We start from the raw sequence: 16,649 nt of genomic DNA, 5'->3' as shown, positions 1-16,649 counted from the left end.
ACGATCAGCTGAATACCTAATGTATTGTATGTCTGTGCTATGCTGAGCACTTTCCGTATCGCTCTCTCTTTTTTTTTAATGTATTGAAGTCTCGTGTCTTTCTTCTTTTAGATATAATTGATATATAACAGTTTATTAGTATCGGGTGTATAGCATGAAGATTCGATATATGTATATGTTATGAAATGATCACCACAATAAGTCAGGTTTAACATTCATCACCACACATAGTTACTTTTTTTTTCTTATGATGAGAACTTTTAAGACCTACTCTCTTAGTAAGTTTCAAATATATAGCACAATTTATAGTCACTGTGCTGTATATTACATCCTATGATTTACTGATCTTATCACTGGGAGTTTGTACCTTTTGACTCCCTTCACCCATTTCGTCCACCCCCACCTCTGGCAACCACCAGTCTGTTCTCTGTATCAGTGAGTTTGGTTTGTTTTTGATTTCAGATTCCACATACAAGTGAGATCATACACTATTTGTCTTCTTCTGTCTGACTTATTTTACTTAGCATAACGCCCTCAAGGTCCATTCATGTTGTTGCAAATGGCAGGATTTCCTTCCTTTTTTATGGCTGAATAATTTTCCATTGTTTATATACACCAACCTTCTTTATCCATTCATCTGTCGATGGACATTTTGGTTGCTTCCATGTCTTGGCTATTGTAAATAGTGCTGCAATGAACTTGGGGGTGCAGATATCCTTTCAAGTTAAGTGTTTTCATTTCCTGTGGATAAATACCCAGAAGTGGAATTGCTGGATCACATGGTAGTTCTATTTTTAGTTTTTGGAGGAAACTCCATACCGTTTTCTGTAGGGGCTGCACCAATTTATTTCCCACCAGCAGTGCATAAGGGTTTCCTTTTCTCCACATCCTCGCCAACTCTTGTCGTTTCTTGTCTTTCTCATAATAGCCATTCTAACAGGTATGAGGTGATATCTCATGGTTTTGATTTTTGATTTGCATTTTCCTGATGATTAATGATGTTGAGCATCTTTTCATGCACCTGTTGGCCATCTTTTTGTCTTCTTTCATGGATTATCGTTTAAGCCTCCTAAAGGCAACTGAAATGTACAGAAATTATGTAACCTGCCTGTGGTCACACAAACAAGAGGTGACAGAGCTGGGCAGTAGAAGTGTCTCAAGGGCAAGAGCTATGTTCTCATTGCTTAACTCAGGCAGGGCCTGTCACTGACCAGAGAAGAATAAAGCTTTGATGGGTAAATGTGCGTGTGCAAAGAGATATGCTTGATCTATAGCCCCCATAAGAATTCTTCCGCTCCCCAAATTAAGTTCATGGATGTGTGTGTTAGTCAGCTCAGGCTGCCATAATACAATACCACAGACTGAGGGGCTTAAACAACAGAAATATATTTCCTCACAGTTCAGGAGGCTAGAAGTCCAAGATCAAGGTGCCATTAGGGTTGGGTTCTGCTGTTGTCTCTCTTCCTGGCTTGTAGACAGCTGCCTTCTCACTGTGTCCTCACAAGGCCTTTCCACTGTGCACGTGAAGAGACAGAAAGAGAGATCTCCGACATCTCTTCCTCTTCTCCGAGTGACACCAGTTCTATCAGATTAGGGCCCCACCCTTATGACCTCACTTAAGCTTAATTACTTCCTAAACACCTCATCTCCAAATACCATTACATTGGAAGTGAGGGCTGCAACATTTGGATTTGAGGGAAGACAGAATTCAGTCCATAACAATGAGCTCTGAAGAGAAGCTTCTGAGAACCCTTAAAAATTGTGTACAATATTTTGCATGGAAAGGAATCCATACATAACATCTGTTTGACTTCCCAAAAGGTAAGAACCACTGGTGGTATTATAAGTGAACAAAGAGGGAAAGGGTTCATGGAAAAATGGAAACAGAGCTGGCATTAAGGGATAGAAGAAAAAGAAATTTCTTATAATATTGTTTTAATAAGTGTTAAAAAGTGGAGAACAAGAGGGGCAGTGGAAGGTAAGGATGTAATATTTCAGCCCCATTTTCCATTTGGGGAAGTTAGATGGCCTGCCTGAGATCACAGCATGGAGAGTGGATCTGAGCCTAGAACCCAGTATCCTGAGCCCCAGCCCACGCTGTTTTCACCAGGCTTGTTGTCTGTGCTGCCCCACAGAAGCCAGGGCCACCTGAGTGAGGCTCCTGGGCTGCTCTTCTGCTGACCTCATAGATGCTCTTCCCCTTGTTTTCCTTCTAGAAGTGGAGCAGATCGAGGCCATCGCCAAGTTTGACTACGTGGGGCGGTCCCCGCGTGAGCTGTCCTTCAAGAAGGGAGCCTCACTGCTACTGTACCACCGCGCCTCCGAGGACTGGTGGGAGGGTCGTCACAACGGCGTGGATGGGCTCATCCCACATCAGTACATAGTTGTACAGGACATGTGAGTGGGAATTGGGATCTTCTGTGAAGAATGCCATGATTGATTAGTGATGTCTGGAATGGGCACAGGAATGGGAGTATGGATTGTATGACAGCACTTTGCTCTCCCTGGTATGACACACTTGGTCTTCCGTAAGAATGGATTATGTCTAACCTCCCTTTGAATGGTGACCCACTTAACAAATAAGCAAATTGCTCATCCTTCAGAGTCCACAGGGACAATGTTTGGTGCCCTTGGCTCACCATCCCGGCCCACCTGACAGCCTCCAGGGCGTTTATCACCCACTATGGTTCTCAGTGTCCAGTGGATCTTGCCATATACCTCCACCCTCCTGGGCCTTCCCTGTAGCCAGTGGCCATCCCACTCCCCTCTTAATAGCCCACCATTCTCTACCCTGAGGTGGCTGTCTCAGGAGATGGGCAGAAACAATCATCCCCTCATTTCCAGCTAAGAGGGTACTATTTTTTAGAAAAGAATTTTAGGCATTAAAAAAAAGCCCTACATCCCAAATACCTAGCCCCACCATAATGCCCAGAAAGTCTACACCTTCCATTCTTTGAAAGCCTTTGAAGGTTCCTGCACACACTCCCTCCGAGCTCCAGTCTGCCTCAGGTGGAACTGATTTACCAAGGAAGCAGCCACCAAGCTGGGCCTCAAGGGGAGGTGGCCAAAGGCATACGTCTTGATGGCAGAGGGGACGGTCTGGAGACAGAGAAAAGTCCAGAGCTCGGCAAACAACAAGACGATCCAAAGCAGCTCTCTGACGTCCCCAGGCCTCTGAGGGCAGGGAGAGGGCATGGGGGAGAGGCGGGCAGGGCACCCCAACAAGCTCCAGGCCCCTTACACCTGTTCAAAGCCCCGGGTGCGGAGAGGGATGGAGATGCCTTCCTTCTCCCTCGCTGGACCCCCAAACTGCTGCTCATCGCCCAGGGCTCAGCTTGCAGGCCCCCTCCCCCATTTCTCCAGCACACCCTCCCCTTTAGCTTATTCCAGTCTCGAGCAGCTGGGAGAGAAGAGCCTAGATGAGGGGAGGAGAAGGTAGGCACGGGCGGTGCCACAGAGGGCCTCCTGCTGGAGAAGCAGCAGCGGCTCAACCACGAGGTGTGTGTGGATCCAGCCCCTCAGGTCTCAGCACATGTCGGTTCTCTGGAGCGAATCCCTCCCAATTCACGTCTGTCCTTCTCCCCAGGGACGATGCCTTCTCGGACAGCCTGAGCCAAAAGGCCGACAGCGAGGCCAGCAGTGGGCCACTGCTGGACGACAAGGCCTCCTCCAAAAACGACCTCCAGTCCCCCACGGAGCACATCTCGGATTACGGCTTTGGGGGGGTGATGGGCCGGTAGGAAACGCGGATTCATTCTTTGCGGCTAGTACAGTGCCGGTCTGTGTCTGACTGGGGAGAAGCAAGGGCACAGGAGGGAAAGAGGGAGGCTGTTGTGGCCCCTTCTTCCCCACGAGATATGACATGGGGCACACCTGGTGGGCTGGCTGGAACTGGCCTAGAATGTCAGGTAGAAAGTGATCCAGCTTGGGGCAGAGGTGGAGAAAGAGGAGGAAAGACATATTGGCAACCAATGCTTTTTATTTAAAATAATAATAAACGGGAAAGAGAGAGTTGCAAGTTGGCAAGTATTTTTCCTCTCTGTCTCCAGTTCTTACACCTCCTCCCCACTTTCTGTTGAAGACCTAAGTTGTTATATTTAAAAATGTAAAGCTCACTTAGTCCCTGAAGTGCACTGCAGAAACAGAAGCCTCACACCCACTTCGTGGGGGCAAATTGACACTCGGCTCCACGCACACATTTGGTGGGAGCAGATTTGCCAGTTTCTTCACTCCTGCATGTGGGCGGGGCTGTCACATGATCTTTCCGCCAGGTATGGAGCTGGGCTCCTCACTCCCTCTACAGGTATAGTCCAAAGCACGTGGTTGTTTAAAGAAAAAAATACAATAAGGAAAAGAGAAGGAGGGAGAGAGGGAGGCTGTCGTGGCCCCTTCTTCCCCACAAGATGTGACGCTGGAAAGGAAAGCTGGCAGTGTGTCACTGCTTTCTTAATCGAATTCTCAAAATGTCATATTCTTTGTTTTTCTGGTGGAGAGGTCATGGGATCAACCCACACATGGGGCACTTGCAGATAAAGCCAGAGAAATCAACCACAATAGGAACATATGTTTATGAAGTTATTTCAGCAAAAGTCCCAGTGCCTCTTTTCAGTGTATTCTGTTCGGTTCAGGGTGCTGATAAGTGATAGAATCAGGGGAGATGGACGGTTGGGGTAGGTAGATGACAGAGTCATGGTCCCTTGACTTCCAGGGGGGCCGTATCTTCTCCTGCCTCAATTTCCCTCTCCCTCTGTCCTCTCTCACCTACCTTCTTCTCGTTCTTTCTTTCCCAGTACTCTTCCTCTCGAACACCAATGTTTTGGTGCTGTTGGGGTGCCCACAGGCGGTGCTTAGCTTGGCTGGTGGCACAGGGTCTAAAGCGCTGCTGACCACACTGAGCTTGGTCCCCGTCACAATCCATTCCCGCACTCTGCCCCTCTTCCCCACCCCCTTGCCACTTCCAGCCTTCCCTCCCCTCACCAGTGCCTTTGAGTCTTCAGTGCCCTCCATGGGACACAGCAAAATCTCCTGTGGGTAGAACCTCTTCAAAGTGCTTTCCCACCCACTGAACCTCCCTCAGAAGATGGGCAAGGAATATTATGCCCATTTAACAGATTAATAAAGTGGGTCTGAAAGAGGTCACTGGAAAGTCTGTGACAGAGACAGGACAAGAATTCGCCTTCCTGATAGACACTCTAGTCCCCTTTTCACTCCACCACAGCCTCCCTGAGGGGTGAAAGGTATCCAGGTGCACGAAAGGCGTTCCAGTGATGCACATTTTACTCTTAATGACTAGTTGTCCAAGGTCTGGAAAAGCCTCATAGGAACAGCCTTTGGTGACAACACTGGGCTGTGGTCAGTTCCCAGGGGCGCCTCCTGAGCCTAGAACCCAGTGTCCTGAGCCCCAGCCCACGCTGTTTTCACCAGGCTTGTTGTCTGTGCTGCCCCACGGAAACCAGGGCCATCTTTCAGGGAGCTTGCAGGGAGCTGGTAACTCTTTGGTATAGTCAAGCCTCAATGCCTCAGACCAGTCAGAGGCCCTTTGGAATCATGGAGACCTCTAAACCGCATAAGAACATACCATGAGCCCACCTAACCGGGAGCAAAGTGTTCCCAGGTTGAAATCCTCCTGGCCCTGACCTAACGTGTAGACGAGATTCACTATGTAATTGGCACCACCCCCGGCTGGAGCTTGGAACGCCCCCGACTCCTTTGTGTGTGCAGATGAAACCCGGGGGCCTGAGTCACGTGCTCAGACAGTGCCTTCCCTGCAGAACCGCAGAGTCTGGCTGAACGAGGCTTTACTATACCCACTCCCTAGACTAGTGTGTAGCGTGTGGCCTGGGGGTTGGCTGACCCGTGTGACACTGGCCAGGGTTGACCTCTGCCCCACGCCCCCACCCCCTGGCTCCTTTGCAGAGTGCGGTTACGATCTGATGGAGCAGCCATCCCCAGGCGCCGAAGCGGGGGAGACACACACAGCCCGCCCCGGGGCCTGGGCCCCAGCATAGACACGCCACCCCGGGCCGCCGCCTGCCCCAGCAGTCCCCACAAAATCCCCCTCTCCCGGGGGCGGATCGAGAGCCCCGAGAAGCGGAGGATGGCGACGTTTGGGAGCGCCGGCAGCATCAACTACCCCGACAAGAAGGCGCTCTCCGAAGGGCACTGCATCCGGTCGACGTGCGGCTCCACCAGGCACAGCAGCCTGGGGGACCACAAGTCCCTGGAGGCCGAGGCCCTGGCAGAAGTAAGGGCCGGCGGGAAGGCAGGCTGCGCCAGCCGACACCCAGAGGGGCAGGGGGTGGGCACCTGCAGACTGGGGAGCCCCTTCGCCCTTCAGGCCAGGCTCAGGCTAAGCCAGACGTGAGGTAGATAATGAGCTGGCCCCCCTGTGGGAGCGGAAGCTGGATGGGTGCAACTGCTGGCTGGGGCTCCTGTGAAGACCCAAGGGCCCAGTCTCCAGGGCCAGAGGTGGGATTCCCGGATGTGGGGATGTGGTAATGGCAGACGTCTCCATAACATGGCAAGATTGTGCTCTTCATGTTTTCATTCGTTCATCTTGTCATTCATGCATTCATTTGTTCATTCATTCATTTATTGAGAAATACTGATTGAGCATCTGTTGTGTGGCAATCACTGGCTGGCACTGAGAGTATAATTGACCTAAAATGGATGCAGGCCCTGCCCACATGGAGCTTATGGTTTAGAGAAGAGAGAGATGCCAACCAGTAACACACACAGCTGTGAAATGGCAGCTGGGTCGGGAGTCTTGAAGGAGGGGACTCTGCGTTTCAAGAGTGCTCTTAGAGTTTTGTGTTTTTTTAAATAACTTTTAAAAAATCTGGATGAGAAACCTGTGTGATTTTTACACTTGTCAAGCAAACCAAACAAATCCATTTAAGAAATTGTTATGAGACAGTTTGTTTAGGTTGTTTAATAATTTGCATAGCTACTTTCCTGTGTTTTTGATAGTTTTATCATAGTTCAGAAGTTTCCATTTTTCCCTCTGGAACTTGGCAGGGTGCCCATTATGTATCCCCTTCCCAGTGTTTTCTCCCAGTTTAGAAAAGAGAGACAGTTAGAACCTTCGGGTCGGTTAGGATTGTATTGTGAAGAGTGGCCTTGAATCCCTGTTCACAAGGGGAAGTGGAAATCTGAGAGCTTGGGGGCTGTGTTCGAGAGGAGGCCAGGAAAGGTTCTCAGGGATATCAACACAGCAAGTGAAACACCTCGCAGGATCTAGTTTGGCCCCAGGTCCCAATGCCCACTCCCAAGGTATCAGCATCTTGGCATGGGTCCAGCAGAGCAGCCGGGCAGCCTGCTGGTCCCTCCATTGTTGGAGGCCATTCTCTTGGGAAGCATTGCCCTAGCATCCGCCGTCACCTGGAAGGTCAGGCCACCTGAGGCCTGGCCCAGAGCCCTTTACACGGAGAATCAAATGAAGTCTACACCACTGTTTCCAAAGTAGGTCCCACAGCAGACTGGTTCCATGGGGTATTAGTGGAGGGGAAAAAGGTGTTCTATGGTCAAGAAAGTTTGGGGAATGCTGGTCTTGCAAATTTGAATGGGTTGTCTGCAACAAACATTATTAAGTATGTTGATGTGCATTGTGAATCTTCAAGAAAGAGAGCAGGGCACACCCATCTCCCAGACTTCTTTGACCTTTAGTCACAGAGCATTTTGCAAGAGCGGCCTAAAGAATACACGTGGGGCATGCCGCTCGCATTTTCCGTCTGCAGACATATCTACACACGCTAATTTGATAGCTGCCATTCGATAGCAGAGCATGGGAAACGGTACGTAAATAGCCAAGGGCACCCTGGATGGCCTCCAGCCTGCTCAGCATTGGCTCTGATGAGCCCTTGACATTGCAGGCTGCAGAGGGCAGCTATGTAGTAGTAGGTGGAGTTACCTGAAATCCTCTGGTCTCAAAATGTCTTTTAGGATTTAGATTGGAGCCCAGTTAAAGAGGCATTTTGGGGATCTGGCAGCACCGCCATCCAAGGTGGGAAGATCTCGTTCAGGAGGAGGTGAAAAGGGATCATTTTCCCCCGCTGTCCGTGCTCCCCAGCGCCTCTCTGCAGCTCCACTCTGAGATCACGGCATCACCTCTCAGACTAACGCAAGGCTCATGCCTAAACCCCCCAGCTGATCTTTCTCTGGACTCGCTGTCTTCCTGGCTCACACTCTGCGAGGGTGGAGTGGTGGTGGTGGGGATGGTGGTGGAGGGCCATTAATTATATTTTATTTATTAGTTTTGCCTTTTGGCTCCTGCTGGAGTAGAGCAGACAGAGTAGTGATATCAGTGGGGGACTTTAAGCAGACTGGGACGCAGAAGGCGGGCTTGATCACTGCAGGGTTGGGATGTAGCAAAGGTTGGGACAGGACTGCCTTCTCTCCTGTCAGGCGGGACCCCCGTCACAGCCCCACAGTTATTCCTTGTAGGTAAAGGCACAAACAGCATCTTTAAAGTAGGCAGTGTTAAGGGCAAAGGATAAAATGTCCTGGGGAAGCATAAATGCTAATATTAGCCAATCATCAGTAGTCTCTTCACCAAACAAGATGATAGGCTGGGACCCTGATGGAGGCCAGACTGGAGCCTGTCGTGGAGGCCCAGCCGGCAGGAGCCGCCTGAGGACAGGGGAGGAGAGGAGGTGAAAGAAGATGTGCACGGGGAAGGGGCCGGCAGGACACCTGTGGGCACCAGCCCCATCAGTCTGACCAGACTTTCAGTTTTCCCAGAGCTGCCCCAGGGCAGAAAAGCTAGTGTGTCTCAATAGTCATCCCGGAGCCTGAGGTGGGTCAGCACCTTCCAGCAGCGGTTCTGTCCCTCCTTGGCCTCTCGGTGGCCCAGCTCAGCCTGAGCAGCTCCCCCTGCCTCTGTGTGGAGGCATCCCTGGGAAACCCCACGGGAGCCGAGGACTCTGGCTGAAGGGAGTGTGAAAACCACCATCCAGCAGTTCACAAAGTGTCATCACGTCCACTGTCTCATCCCATCTTCACGGCCAGCAGGGGGCTTTCAGCACCTGGACCGAGTGTGGTGCGGAGCCACTGAGACTTGCCCAAGGTTGCCCAGCAGCGGTAGCAGAGGAACCTTTTTCCCTCCCAAACCTGGGCTCTGCATCCAGGCCCAGGGCTCCTGGGTTAAATGCTGTCGTCCAGCTCCAGTGCTCACTCCTGGAATGCTGAGCCCCAGGTCGGCCCTCTGGGCTGCCAGAATCTCTCTCTGTGTCATTCAAAGTGCTCTCATGCTGATGAGCTCTTAAATATCACAATATCCCTGGGAATTGTGTCGGCCGATGAAGATTTTTGTTGCTTTTTAAATTTTCCATTTTTAAAAAAATTGTTCTGATTATAATACAGAGAAGAAAGTAACAGTCCTATCATCCTGGGGTGAGCATTGCAAACATTCTGATATACAACCTCCACACAAATTTCCTATGGACAAAGGAGAGATATATTTTTTAATAATAATAGTTAGGGGCATGAGCGCTGGAGCCAGAACTACTATGCTGCTAAGTAGCTGTGTGACCTTGGACAAGTTACTTAACCAGTCTGAGCTTCCATTTCCTCACGTGTGACGTAAGCGTAATGGTACTTCCTACCAGATAAGTGAGAGGCTTAAATGAATTGTTAGGGGAAGGGGCTTGAATTGGTGCTCGGTTTTAGCTGTTATTGTCATTGTTATTGTCATTATTTGGAAATACTCACTAGGTACCAGGTGCCATGCCATGCTCTTCGCAGGGACCGTATCATTAAATACACTCATCAACCCCTTGAGGTCAGTATTATACGTGTCTGTAATCTACAAATGAGGATTCTGTGACTCAGAGAGGTAAGGTGGCTTGCCCACAGTCACACAGCAGGGAAGTCACAGAAATAGGATTTGAACCCAGGTCTGTCTGACTGCAGAGCCTGCCACCACTAGGTCTGCGATACTCACACTGATTTTCCTTATGGTTATAAGAGTCCCTGGGATCCAATCTCCATCCCTTCCATGAGATTTGTGGGGAAGCCTCCCTAAGAAGCCTACAAGCTGGGTAGCAGCTCCAGAAGGGTTAGATCCCAGCCCTCCAGACTCTGTGCTGACGAGCGCTCTCCCTGTCCGCAGGACATCGAGAAGACCATGAGCACAGCTCTGCACGAGCTGCGGGAACTGGAGAGGCAGAACACAGTCAAGCAGGCGCCAGATGTGGTGCTGGACACCCTGGAGCCCCTGAAGAACCCGCCAGGCCCCATCAGCTCAGAGCCGGCCAGCCCCCTGCACACCATCGTCATCCGCGACCCCGACGCCGCCATGCGTCGCAGCAGCAGTTCCTCCACCGAGATGATGACCACCTTCAAGCCAGCCCTGTCCGCCCGCCTGGCCGGCGCCCAGCTGCGCCCGCCCCCCATGCGGCCGGTGCGGCCCGTGGTCCAGCATCGGTCCAGCAGCAGCAGCAGCTCGGGCGTGGGCAGCCCGGCCGTGACGCCCACCGAGAAGATGTTCCCCAACAGCTCGGCCGACAAGTCGGGCACCATGTGACCTGCGGGGTGGAGGGCACCGCCCCGGCCCGCCGTGGCCCGCCGTGGCCGAGGGAGGCCTCTGTGACTCCCACGTCCTCCCGGTGCTCCTGGCCTTGTCGGGCAGGGCCCGGAAGGTCAGCCTGGGAGCGGGTCTGTGTGGAGCTGAGGCCCAGGCCCGAGCCACAGCTCGCCTTCAGCCACGTGAATCCACAGGCCTCCCTCCCGTATGCACACAGACGGCCAAGCGGAGAGGAGCAGCCGCCCCAGCCGGAGCCTTTCCCAAGGTCATGGCAAATGTTAAATGGCTTCACCTGCGTATCGTCACTGGAAAGTTATTCTCTCGACATTCTCTCTACATGCATCCATACGTGTGTATGTATGTGTATGTGCATATGTACACGTATATATGTACGTATGTGTCTGTAGGAGTGTGTGTGTGTGTATATATATATTTATGCATCTATATACATATACTAGATCTGGACACACATATGAAATGTATATAGGATCTCCTTTTTCTTTTTACGAAACTTAGATTTACCTCAGACCCATGCCACCAAACATCTCCCGCTGAGTTATTTGGTGGGATTTGCAGGGACTTTTCTGGGAGAATTTAAGGCCCACAGTAACTGCGAATGAAGCAATATAGCACTAACCTGCAGAAAAACAAAACCAGTCTCCCCCTGTCTCCAGAAGTTGTGGCCTTCCAGAACAGTCTGCCCCTAAGGGAAGGGTGGGGCAGGCGGTACCCCGGGCAGGCTGCTCCCAGAGGTGGGGAACCCTTCACAGAGCCCCCCCCCCCCGTCCACCCCAGAGACCCTGCCTTTCCACACGGAGGCCAAGACCAACTGCACCCCAAAGGCATGGAGGACGTTGGCGAGAAGAGCCCTGACTGCAGCGGCCTGTGTTCGACCGTAGAAGAGGGGATGGTGAGAGCCTGAGCCCCATCGTAGCGCAGTATTATGTGTGGTTGGGAAAAAGGAAAAAGAAAACCCAAACAGCGGTGTGGAACACTTCAAAACCTAGAAACGCTGTAGGAATAAATCTGTGGTAACTATAGAGGTTTAACTTATACCATTTTCAAAATATTTAATTTTGTCTTTTCCTCTTTCTACTAATTATACTGTGTCAAAATCTGGAACTAAACAGGCAAGGAGACTTTGAGTCCCATCATTTTAATTTGAAATCAGGCCGTGACACGCTCTGGCTGGTGGCCTCTTGCATGAACCACACGGGACCGTAAGTGCCCATCTCAGACCAGGGCCGGGGAGGGAGTCCTTGGCACTTGCCGTCCTAGAGAACGCTTCGGTGGACTCTATGCAATGAAATAAGCTTCCGTCTCCCCTTTCCCTTCCCTTTTGCCCACCTCCTCCAGCACATTTAACTCAATTGAAAATATGGGGTTAGGTTTGGGGGGCGTGTCACTCACCTCACTGAACCTCTGTCTCCTGCTCCATAAAAATGTAAGCGAGCAAGCCATGCAACCTAGAAAGCATTGTGCCAACACGATTGCTCTCTTCACGGTCATCACTAAGGTGAAAACCATCCAGCGCCATCCTTTTGAAACCTCCTAATGGCATTTGAGAAGTGGGCAGTGGAATTTTCCTGCCAGCTTCATAAGGGCCATGAAGCCCGGTCCTGCAGGTACATCACCTCTTGACATTCCATCATTACCATTTCAGCCCATTGGATTAAGTTTCATCCTCTCCTCTGGTCCCCAGACGGGGGGACCTATGAAGCCACGTTACCTAGGTGTATAGGGGTGGTGAGCCACGCTGCCTTGCCTGAAGCACTGGCCTTGAGAGCACACAGTGGAGGAAAGAATAAGAAAGGGCACAAAAAGAGAATGCCAGGGAGAGGCCAGTGACCAACTTGACCTTCCTTGTTTTGCCTATAACTCCTGGAAATGAAAGAGCCTCAGAATGAGCTAGGAGCCCTCTGTCTTTTTAGCACATAAACATACCCCCATGTTACAGGTTAGGAGAGGAAGCAAGGCCTTAGGATGGCTGTGACTTGTCCAAGATTTAATAGATGGCTGAGAGTGGGGCTGGGTCCAGCTCGTAAAGTCATTTATTTGCAAGGATGCTGTGCTGTTCAGTGGGATAAGAGACTTCTCGTGTCCACCCCAGAGAGACTCGCAGACCTTAAATGCAGTGGCCCCCCTGTGCAAAATGCCACACTCTCTGCCATGACTGCCAGACGGAAAGTGAAAACCTGAGCTGACAGGTCTGTTGCCTGAAATACATAACACCAGTCAGATCATGTGGATTTTCCTCTGAAATGACTAACTTCATCTTTCCTTATTGAAAACAGGCCTGCCTTTCACTGAATTACCTGAGGGCAGAGCCTTTGCCGTTTTCTTTAGGGACCTATTCTTCCATTGGGAAATGGCTGGTGAGTTCACATTTAGGGAAGCTCACACCCCATTCATCCAGCTCCAAATCTGAGCCTTGACGCAGAACCACGTGGAAAAGTACTTCCCCCTGCCCCACCCATCTGGCGCCCTGCATGTCTCAGGCCCCCTCCACGCGCATCCAGGCCCGCCCACTGTCACGAGCATTGGCATTCTCGTCCTGACTCCTGCCTGTGTTAGTCCACTATATATTGCTGTATTTGCTTAAATGCTGGAAAGTAACTGTTAAAATGTGAAACTGTAATTCTTAAAAAGGCTACAATGAAATCACAGCCAATGCCACTCTCCAAATCTTTGCACCTAGTAGATAGATCAGTGTAAAAAACAAGTACCAGAAACCTAACTGTACAGTGAGCGTGGGGGGGAAACGTAGTAACCTAGTTAGTAGTCCTCAGTATAACCAGTTGTACAAGGGGAAGTGGTGTTTACCTGCTTGTCCATCACGATTACCGAAAGCTGTACTGACCAGTTCATTGATAACGGGCAATTTTTTTTTTTTTTTTTTCTTCACAGAACAGTTTCTTAACCTTCAACTTACCCTGAGGTCAAGCCTTTTGTCTTTATGTGTTACTGGTGTTCAGTCTCTTTTAGGAATGAACCAGCAAGATGTTCATTTAAAACTGACCAAAGACAATTCATTCCTGGTCTAGTTTCTTGGGCCTGGGGCCCAGCCTCCGGCCACTAAGGACCTTTCTTGGATAAAACGGAGATTGAGCCGTGCTTCCTACCCCTCTCTCACTCTCTCCCTTTAGTCCCCTTTCCTCTTAAAGAGCTGCTCTGAGCTGTGGGATTCTGTGAAAAATTCTTGCCTTTCCTTGTTTTCAGTGCTAACGATTTCTCACCTTGAAGCGCCTTTTGAACCCCAGACAGAGCGCACAACTGGAGGGAATTGTCAGCTTGGGAATTAGACTTGGGAGTCTTTTCTCTGAGGTCACTGGGCCCAGGGGCAGGAGAGAAACGGATTCCCGAGGGTCGAAAGGTTCCTATTCTATGAAGAAATCCAAGTGGGAAGAGATGCAGGGAAGTGGAGTCATCCCTCGGCTGCCGGCGGAACTAGCAGCTCAGCGATCTGCCTTATAAACAAACACTCCAGAACTGGCTGGTGGTACCCCCAGGGGGCCAGCACAGGGAAGGGCCTGGCGTGGGGCTTGCTTCCCTGTTGGAGGCCCTCGGAGTGCCTTGTCAGGGGGATTTCTTTCTCATTCAGGAGGCACGGATGCAGAGGACTTCCTGGGACCTGGTCATTACCTGGCGCTCAGCGCACGTACACAGCTGATGGCAAACCATGAGGCCTAATGGAATGGTTCTTCCTCTCAGTCTCTCTGTCCCTAACTTTTCATACTAGAGCAAATGCCTCATCCTCCTGAGAAACCCAGAAAGAAGGACGGCTGGCTCACAACCATGGGGGTTAGGGGCTGCTGGGTTCAGGGAGGGAGGCCTGGGGGAACAGGCAGGAAGCGGGTGAGCCGAGGTGTTGCTAAGATGATTTTCTGCTGTGCAGAGCTAATGGTGATGTTTCATGGCAACTTCCCCGGTTCTCTGGGGTCCCTGCTCCTCTGAGCAGCCGTGTGGAGAATTCCGCACATACCTAAAGCTGCTGGGGGAGCTGAGGGCAGGGGCTTTGCTGCCAGGTCTGCGTCCTCCTTGCCTCTCTGAGGTTGATCTGCCAGGGTCCCGCCGTCTCATCCTCTGGGACTGCCCCTTGCCGACACCTCCTTTCTGTGTGAAAGGACAAATGACAGGCAAACGACAGCCTTGAACCAGAGCAGCCAGAGTGCGTTTTGCTTCCCTCGAATGGAAGTAGCTTCTGGCCAGAGTTTCTGCTCAGGCTCTAGCCCCTGGCAGTGTGACTGTTTACTCGGTTTGGCAATAGGTTTGGTTCTGATTGCTTCAGAGTGGCTGGTCTATTTCGTTTCCTTTGGTTTCCTTCCTCCCCAAACTGTCAGGAAAATCAAACCGAAATCACCCTAGGAGATTGCTGGTTGCCTGTCCCCGTGTGGCGATAAGTGTTGCCCTCTCCCGGACATCATTTCTCTACCTTACAACCCAGCGCCCGTGCTGTAGAGTGTCTGACTGGATCCTCTGTCGCGTATTCTGATGGTGCCTGCTGGTTTGACGTGGAGCTATCCTGTGAAATAAAACAGCTTAACTTTTCTCAAACGTGCTCCGGTGGCTTTTTGGAAGGGTGAGGTCGCCCGCTGGGGATGGGGAGGCCCCAGGGGGGTGTTCCTACCCTCCAGTCCACGGTCAGTGTGCTTCCCCCGGGAAGCATCCCTGAAATGTCCTTTAGCTCAGGTCGAACATTGTGAAGGCCAAGTTTCCAAAGAGGACTGCGTCCGCTGCAGAGCTAACTGAAGGAGGTAAGTGTGGGGTGCCCGCTGGGAAAGCGAGAACCAGGACGGTCAGAGCAAAGGCAAGGGGGAGGGGGAGCCGTCATCTGAGGAGAGGTCTTCCTGAGCTTATGACGCATCAGTGGAGGCCACAGGATACTATCGCCAGTGTGACTGCATATGCAGCATTTTAGCACCTGTTGTCTACACACGTGTGATACAGCCCCTTGGAACTGTGTGTGTGTGTGTGTGTGTGCACGTGTGAAGTGTTTGTTGATCGCTTATTTCTGTCCCAGACACTAGATTAAGTATGCATTTCTCATCAAATTCTCAAAACAGCTACTGAAGGTAAGTACCCTTCTTAAACCCCATTCTGCAGAAGATGAAATGGAGGCTCTGAGAGGCTAAGCAACTTGTCCGAGCTCAGGCTTAGGAAGTGAAGGAGCCTGAATCTGAATTCAGCCCATCTGACCCCGCAGCCGTGCTGTTTACACATTCATTGTCTTGCCTGCCCTCAAGCAAGCTCATCATAGTGGGATTGGCGGCAGGATCCCGTGATGAAGGTAGCTCCCTGCGGGCCGTAGTCAAGGAATACTCCGGGCCTTTCCTTTCCAGTGAGCCCTCTGGTGGACCTTCACACAGGGGCCTTTGCAGAAGAGAACCAGGTCTTCTGCCAGCCTCAGGGAATCCATGAGTCCCCCCATAGCCACTCACCACTCAGTGGCGGCCTTTCGCTAATTCCAGGCTCCAATGCGGTGCAGCCTGCTGAGGGTCTAGATTTTGGGTGCATTCCATAATCTGTTATCTGGCTCAAAGCAACCGTGCTTGCTTGAGAACCCTGAAAAAGAAGCCTGTCATTCAACAAGCGTGTGGTAAGCACCTTGGTGTGAGCCTTGCCCCAAGTTGGCGGCTGGGGAGACAGATGGACGAGACCCAGTTCCTACCCGCAAGTTGCTTGCAGTCTAATTGCACGAGACGATCCCTCCAGAATCCTGAAATCAACTTTGACTCATTAAGGCAACGATGCAAAGGACAGCATCTCCGACCCACAGAGGCACAAAGAAAGGACACATTTTAGCTGCCTGACGGCTTTGCCAGCCCCAAAGCAGTCCATTGCTGGACTGCCCACTTCTGGGCATATCTGTTTAGGACACTGCGAGGGACGAGCTATCCAACCCACATAGCCTTAAGGAAAGAGAATTTACTTGCTCACATAGCTGGGAACTCCAGGCGAGGACGGGCTCCAAGCACGGATGGTCTGAGAGTGGCGTGGTCTCCCGGCCGCAGTCCCCTCTTCTCAGGCTGGCTCTACTCAGCTCTGCCTGTTAACTTTATGCTCACAGGGCTCTCTGATATCTTGCGATTGCCCGATGGCTGCGGAAGCTCCCCCTGCCTGCACCTCC

At 51.2% G+C, this 16,649-nt stretch overlaps 1 protein-coding gene across 4 annotated transcripts in view; it reads left to right on the top strand.

Annotated features, from left to right (window-relative positions):
- The window catches only part of SRGAP3 (SLIT-ROBO Rho GTPase activating protein 3), a 258,464-nt gene extending 244,148 nt beyond the window's left edge, over positions 1-14,316 (top strand). For 3 of the 4 annotated variants that reach the window (XM_029243762.1, XM_029243760.1, XM_029243763.1), the window contains 4 exons: positions 2,217-2,397; positions 3,587-3,736; positions 5,917-6,244; positions 10,109-14,316. In XM_029243762.1, coding sequence (XP_029099595.1) covers positions 2,217-2,397; positions 3,587-3,736; positions 5,917-6,244; positions 10,109-10,522 — 1,073 coding nt within the window. In that variant the 3' untranslated portion in view covers positions 10,523-14,316. The remainder of the gene's footprint in view (positions 1-2,216; positions 2,398-3,586; positions 3,737-5,916; positions 6,245-10,108) is intronic. The other variant, XM_029243761.1, reaches the window with a different exon arrangement.
- The last annotated feature ends 2,333 nt before the right edge of the window (positions 14,317-16,649 follow it).

The sequence above is a fragment of the Monodon monoceros genome, unplaced genomic scaffold (genome assembly GCF_005190385.1).
Source record: "Monodon monoceros isolate NGI ecotype Baffin Bay Population unplaced genomic scaffold, NGI_Narwhal_1 Super_Scaffold_3, whole genome shotgun sequence".
Taxonomy (NCBI): Eukaryota; Metazoa; Chordata; class Mammalia; order Artiodactyla; family Monodontidae; genus Monodon; species Monodon monoceros.
This window is presented reverse-complemented; position numbering and strand designations above follow the sequence as displayed.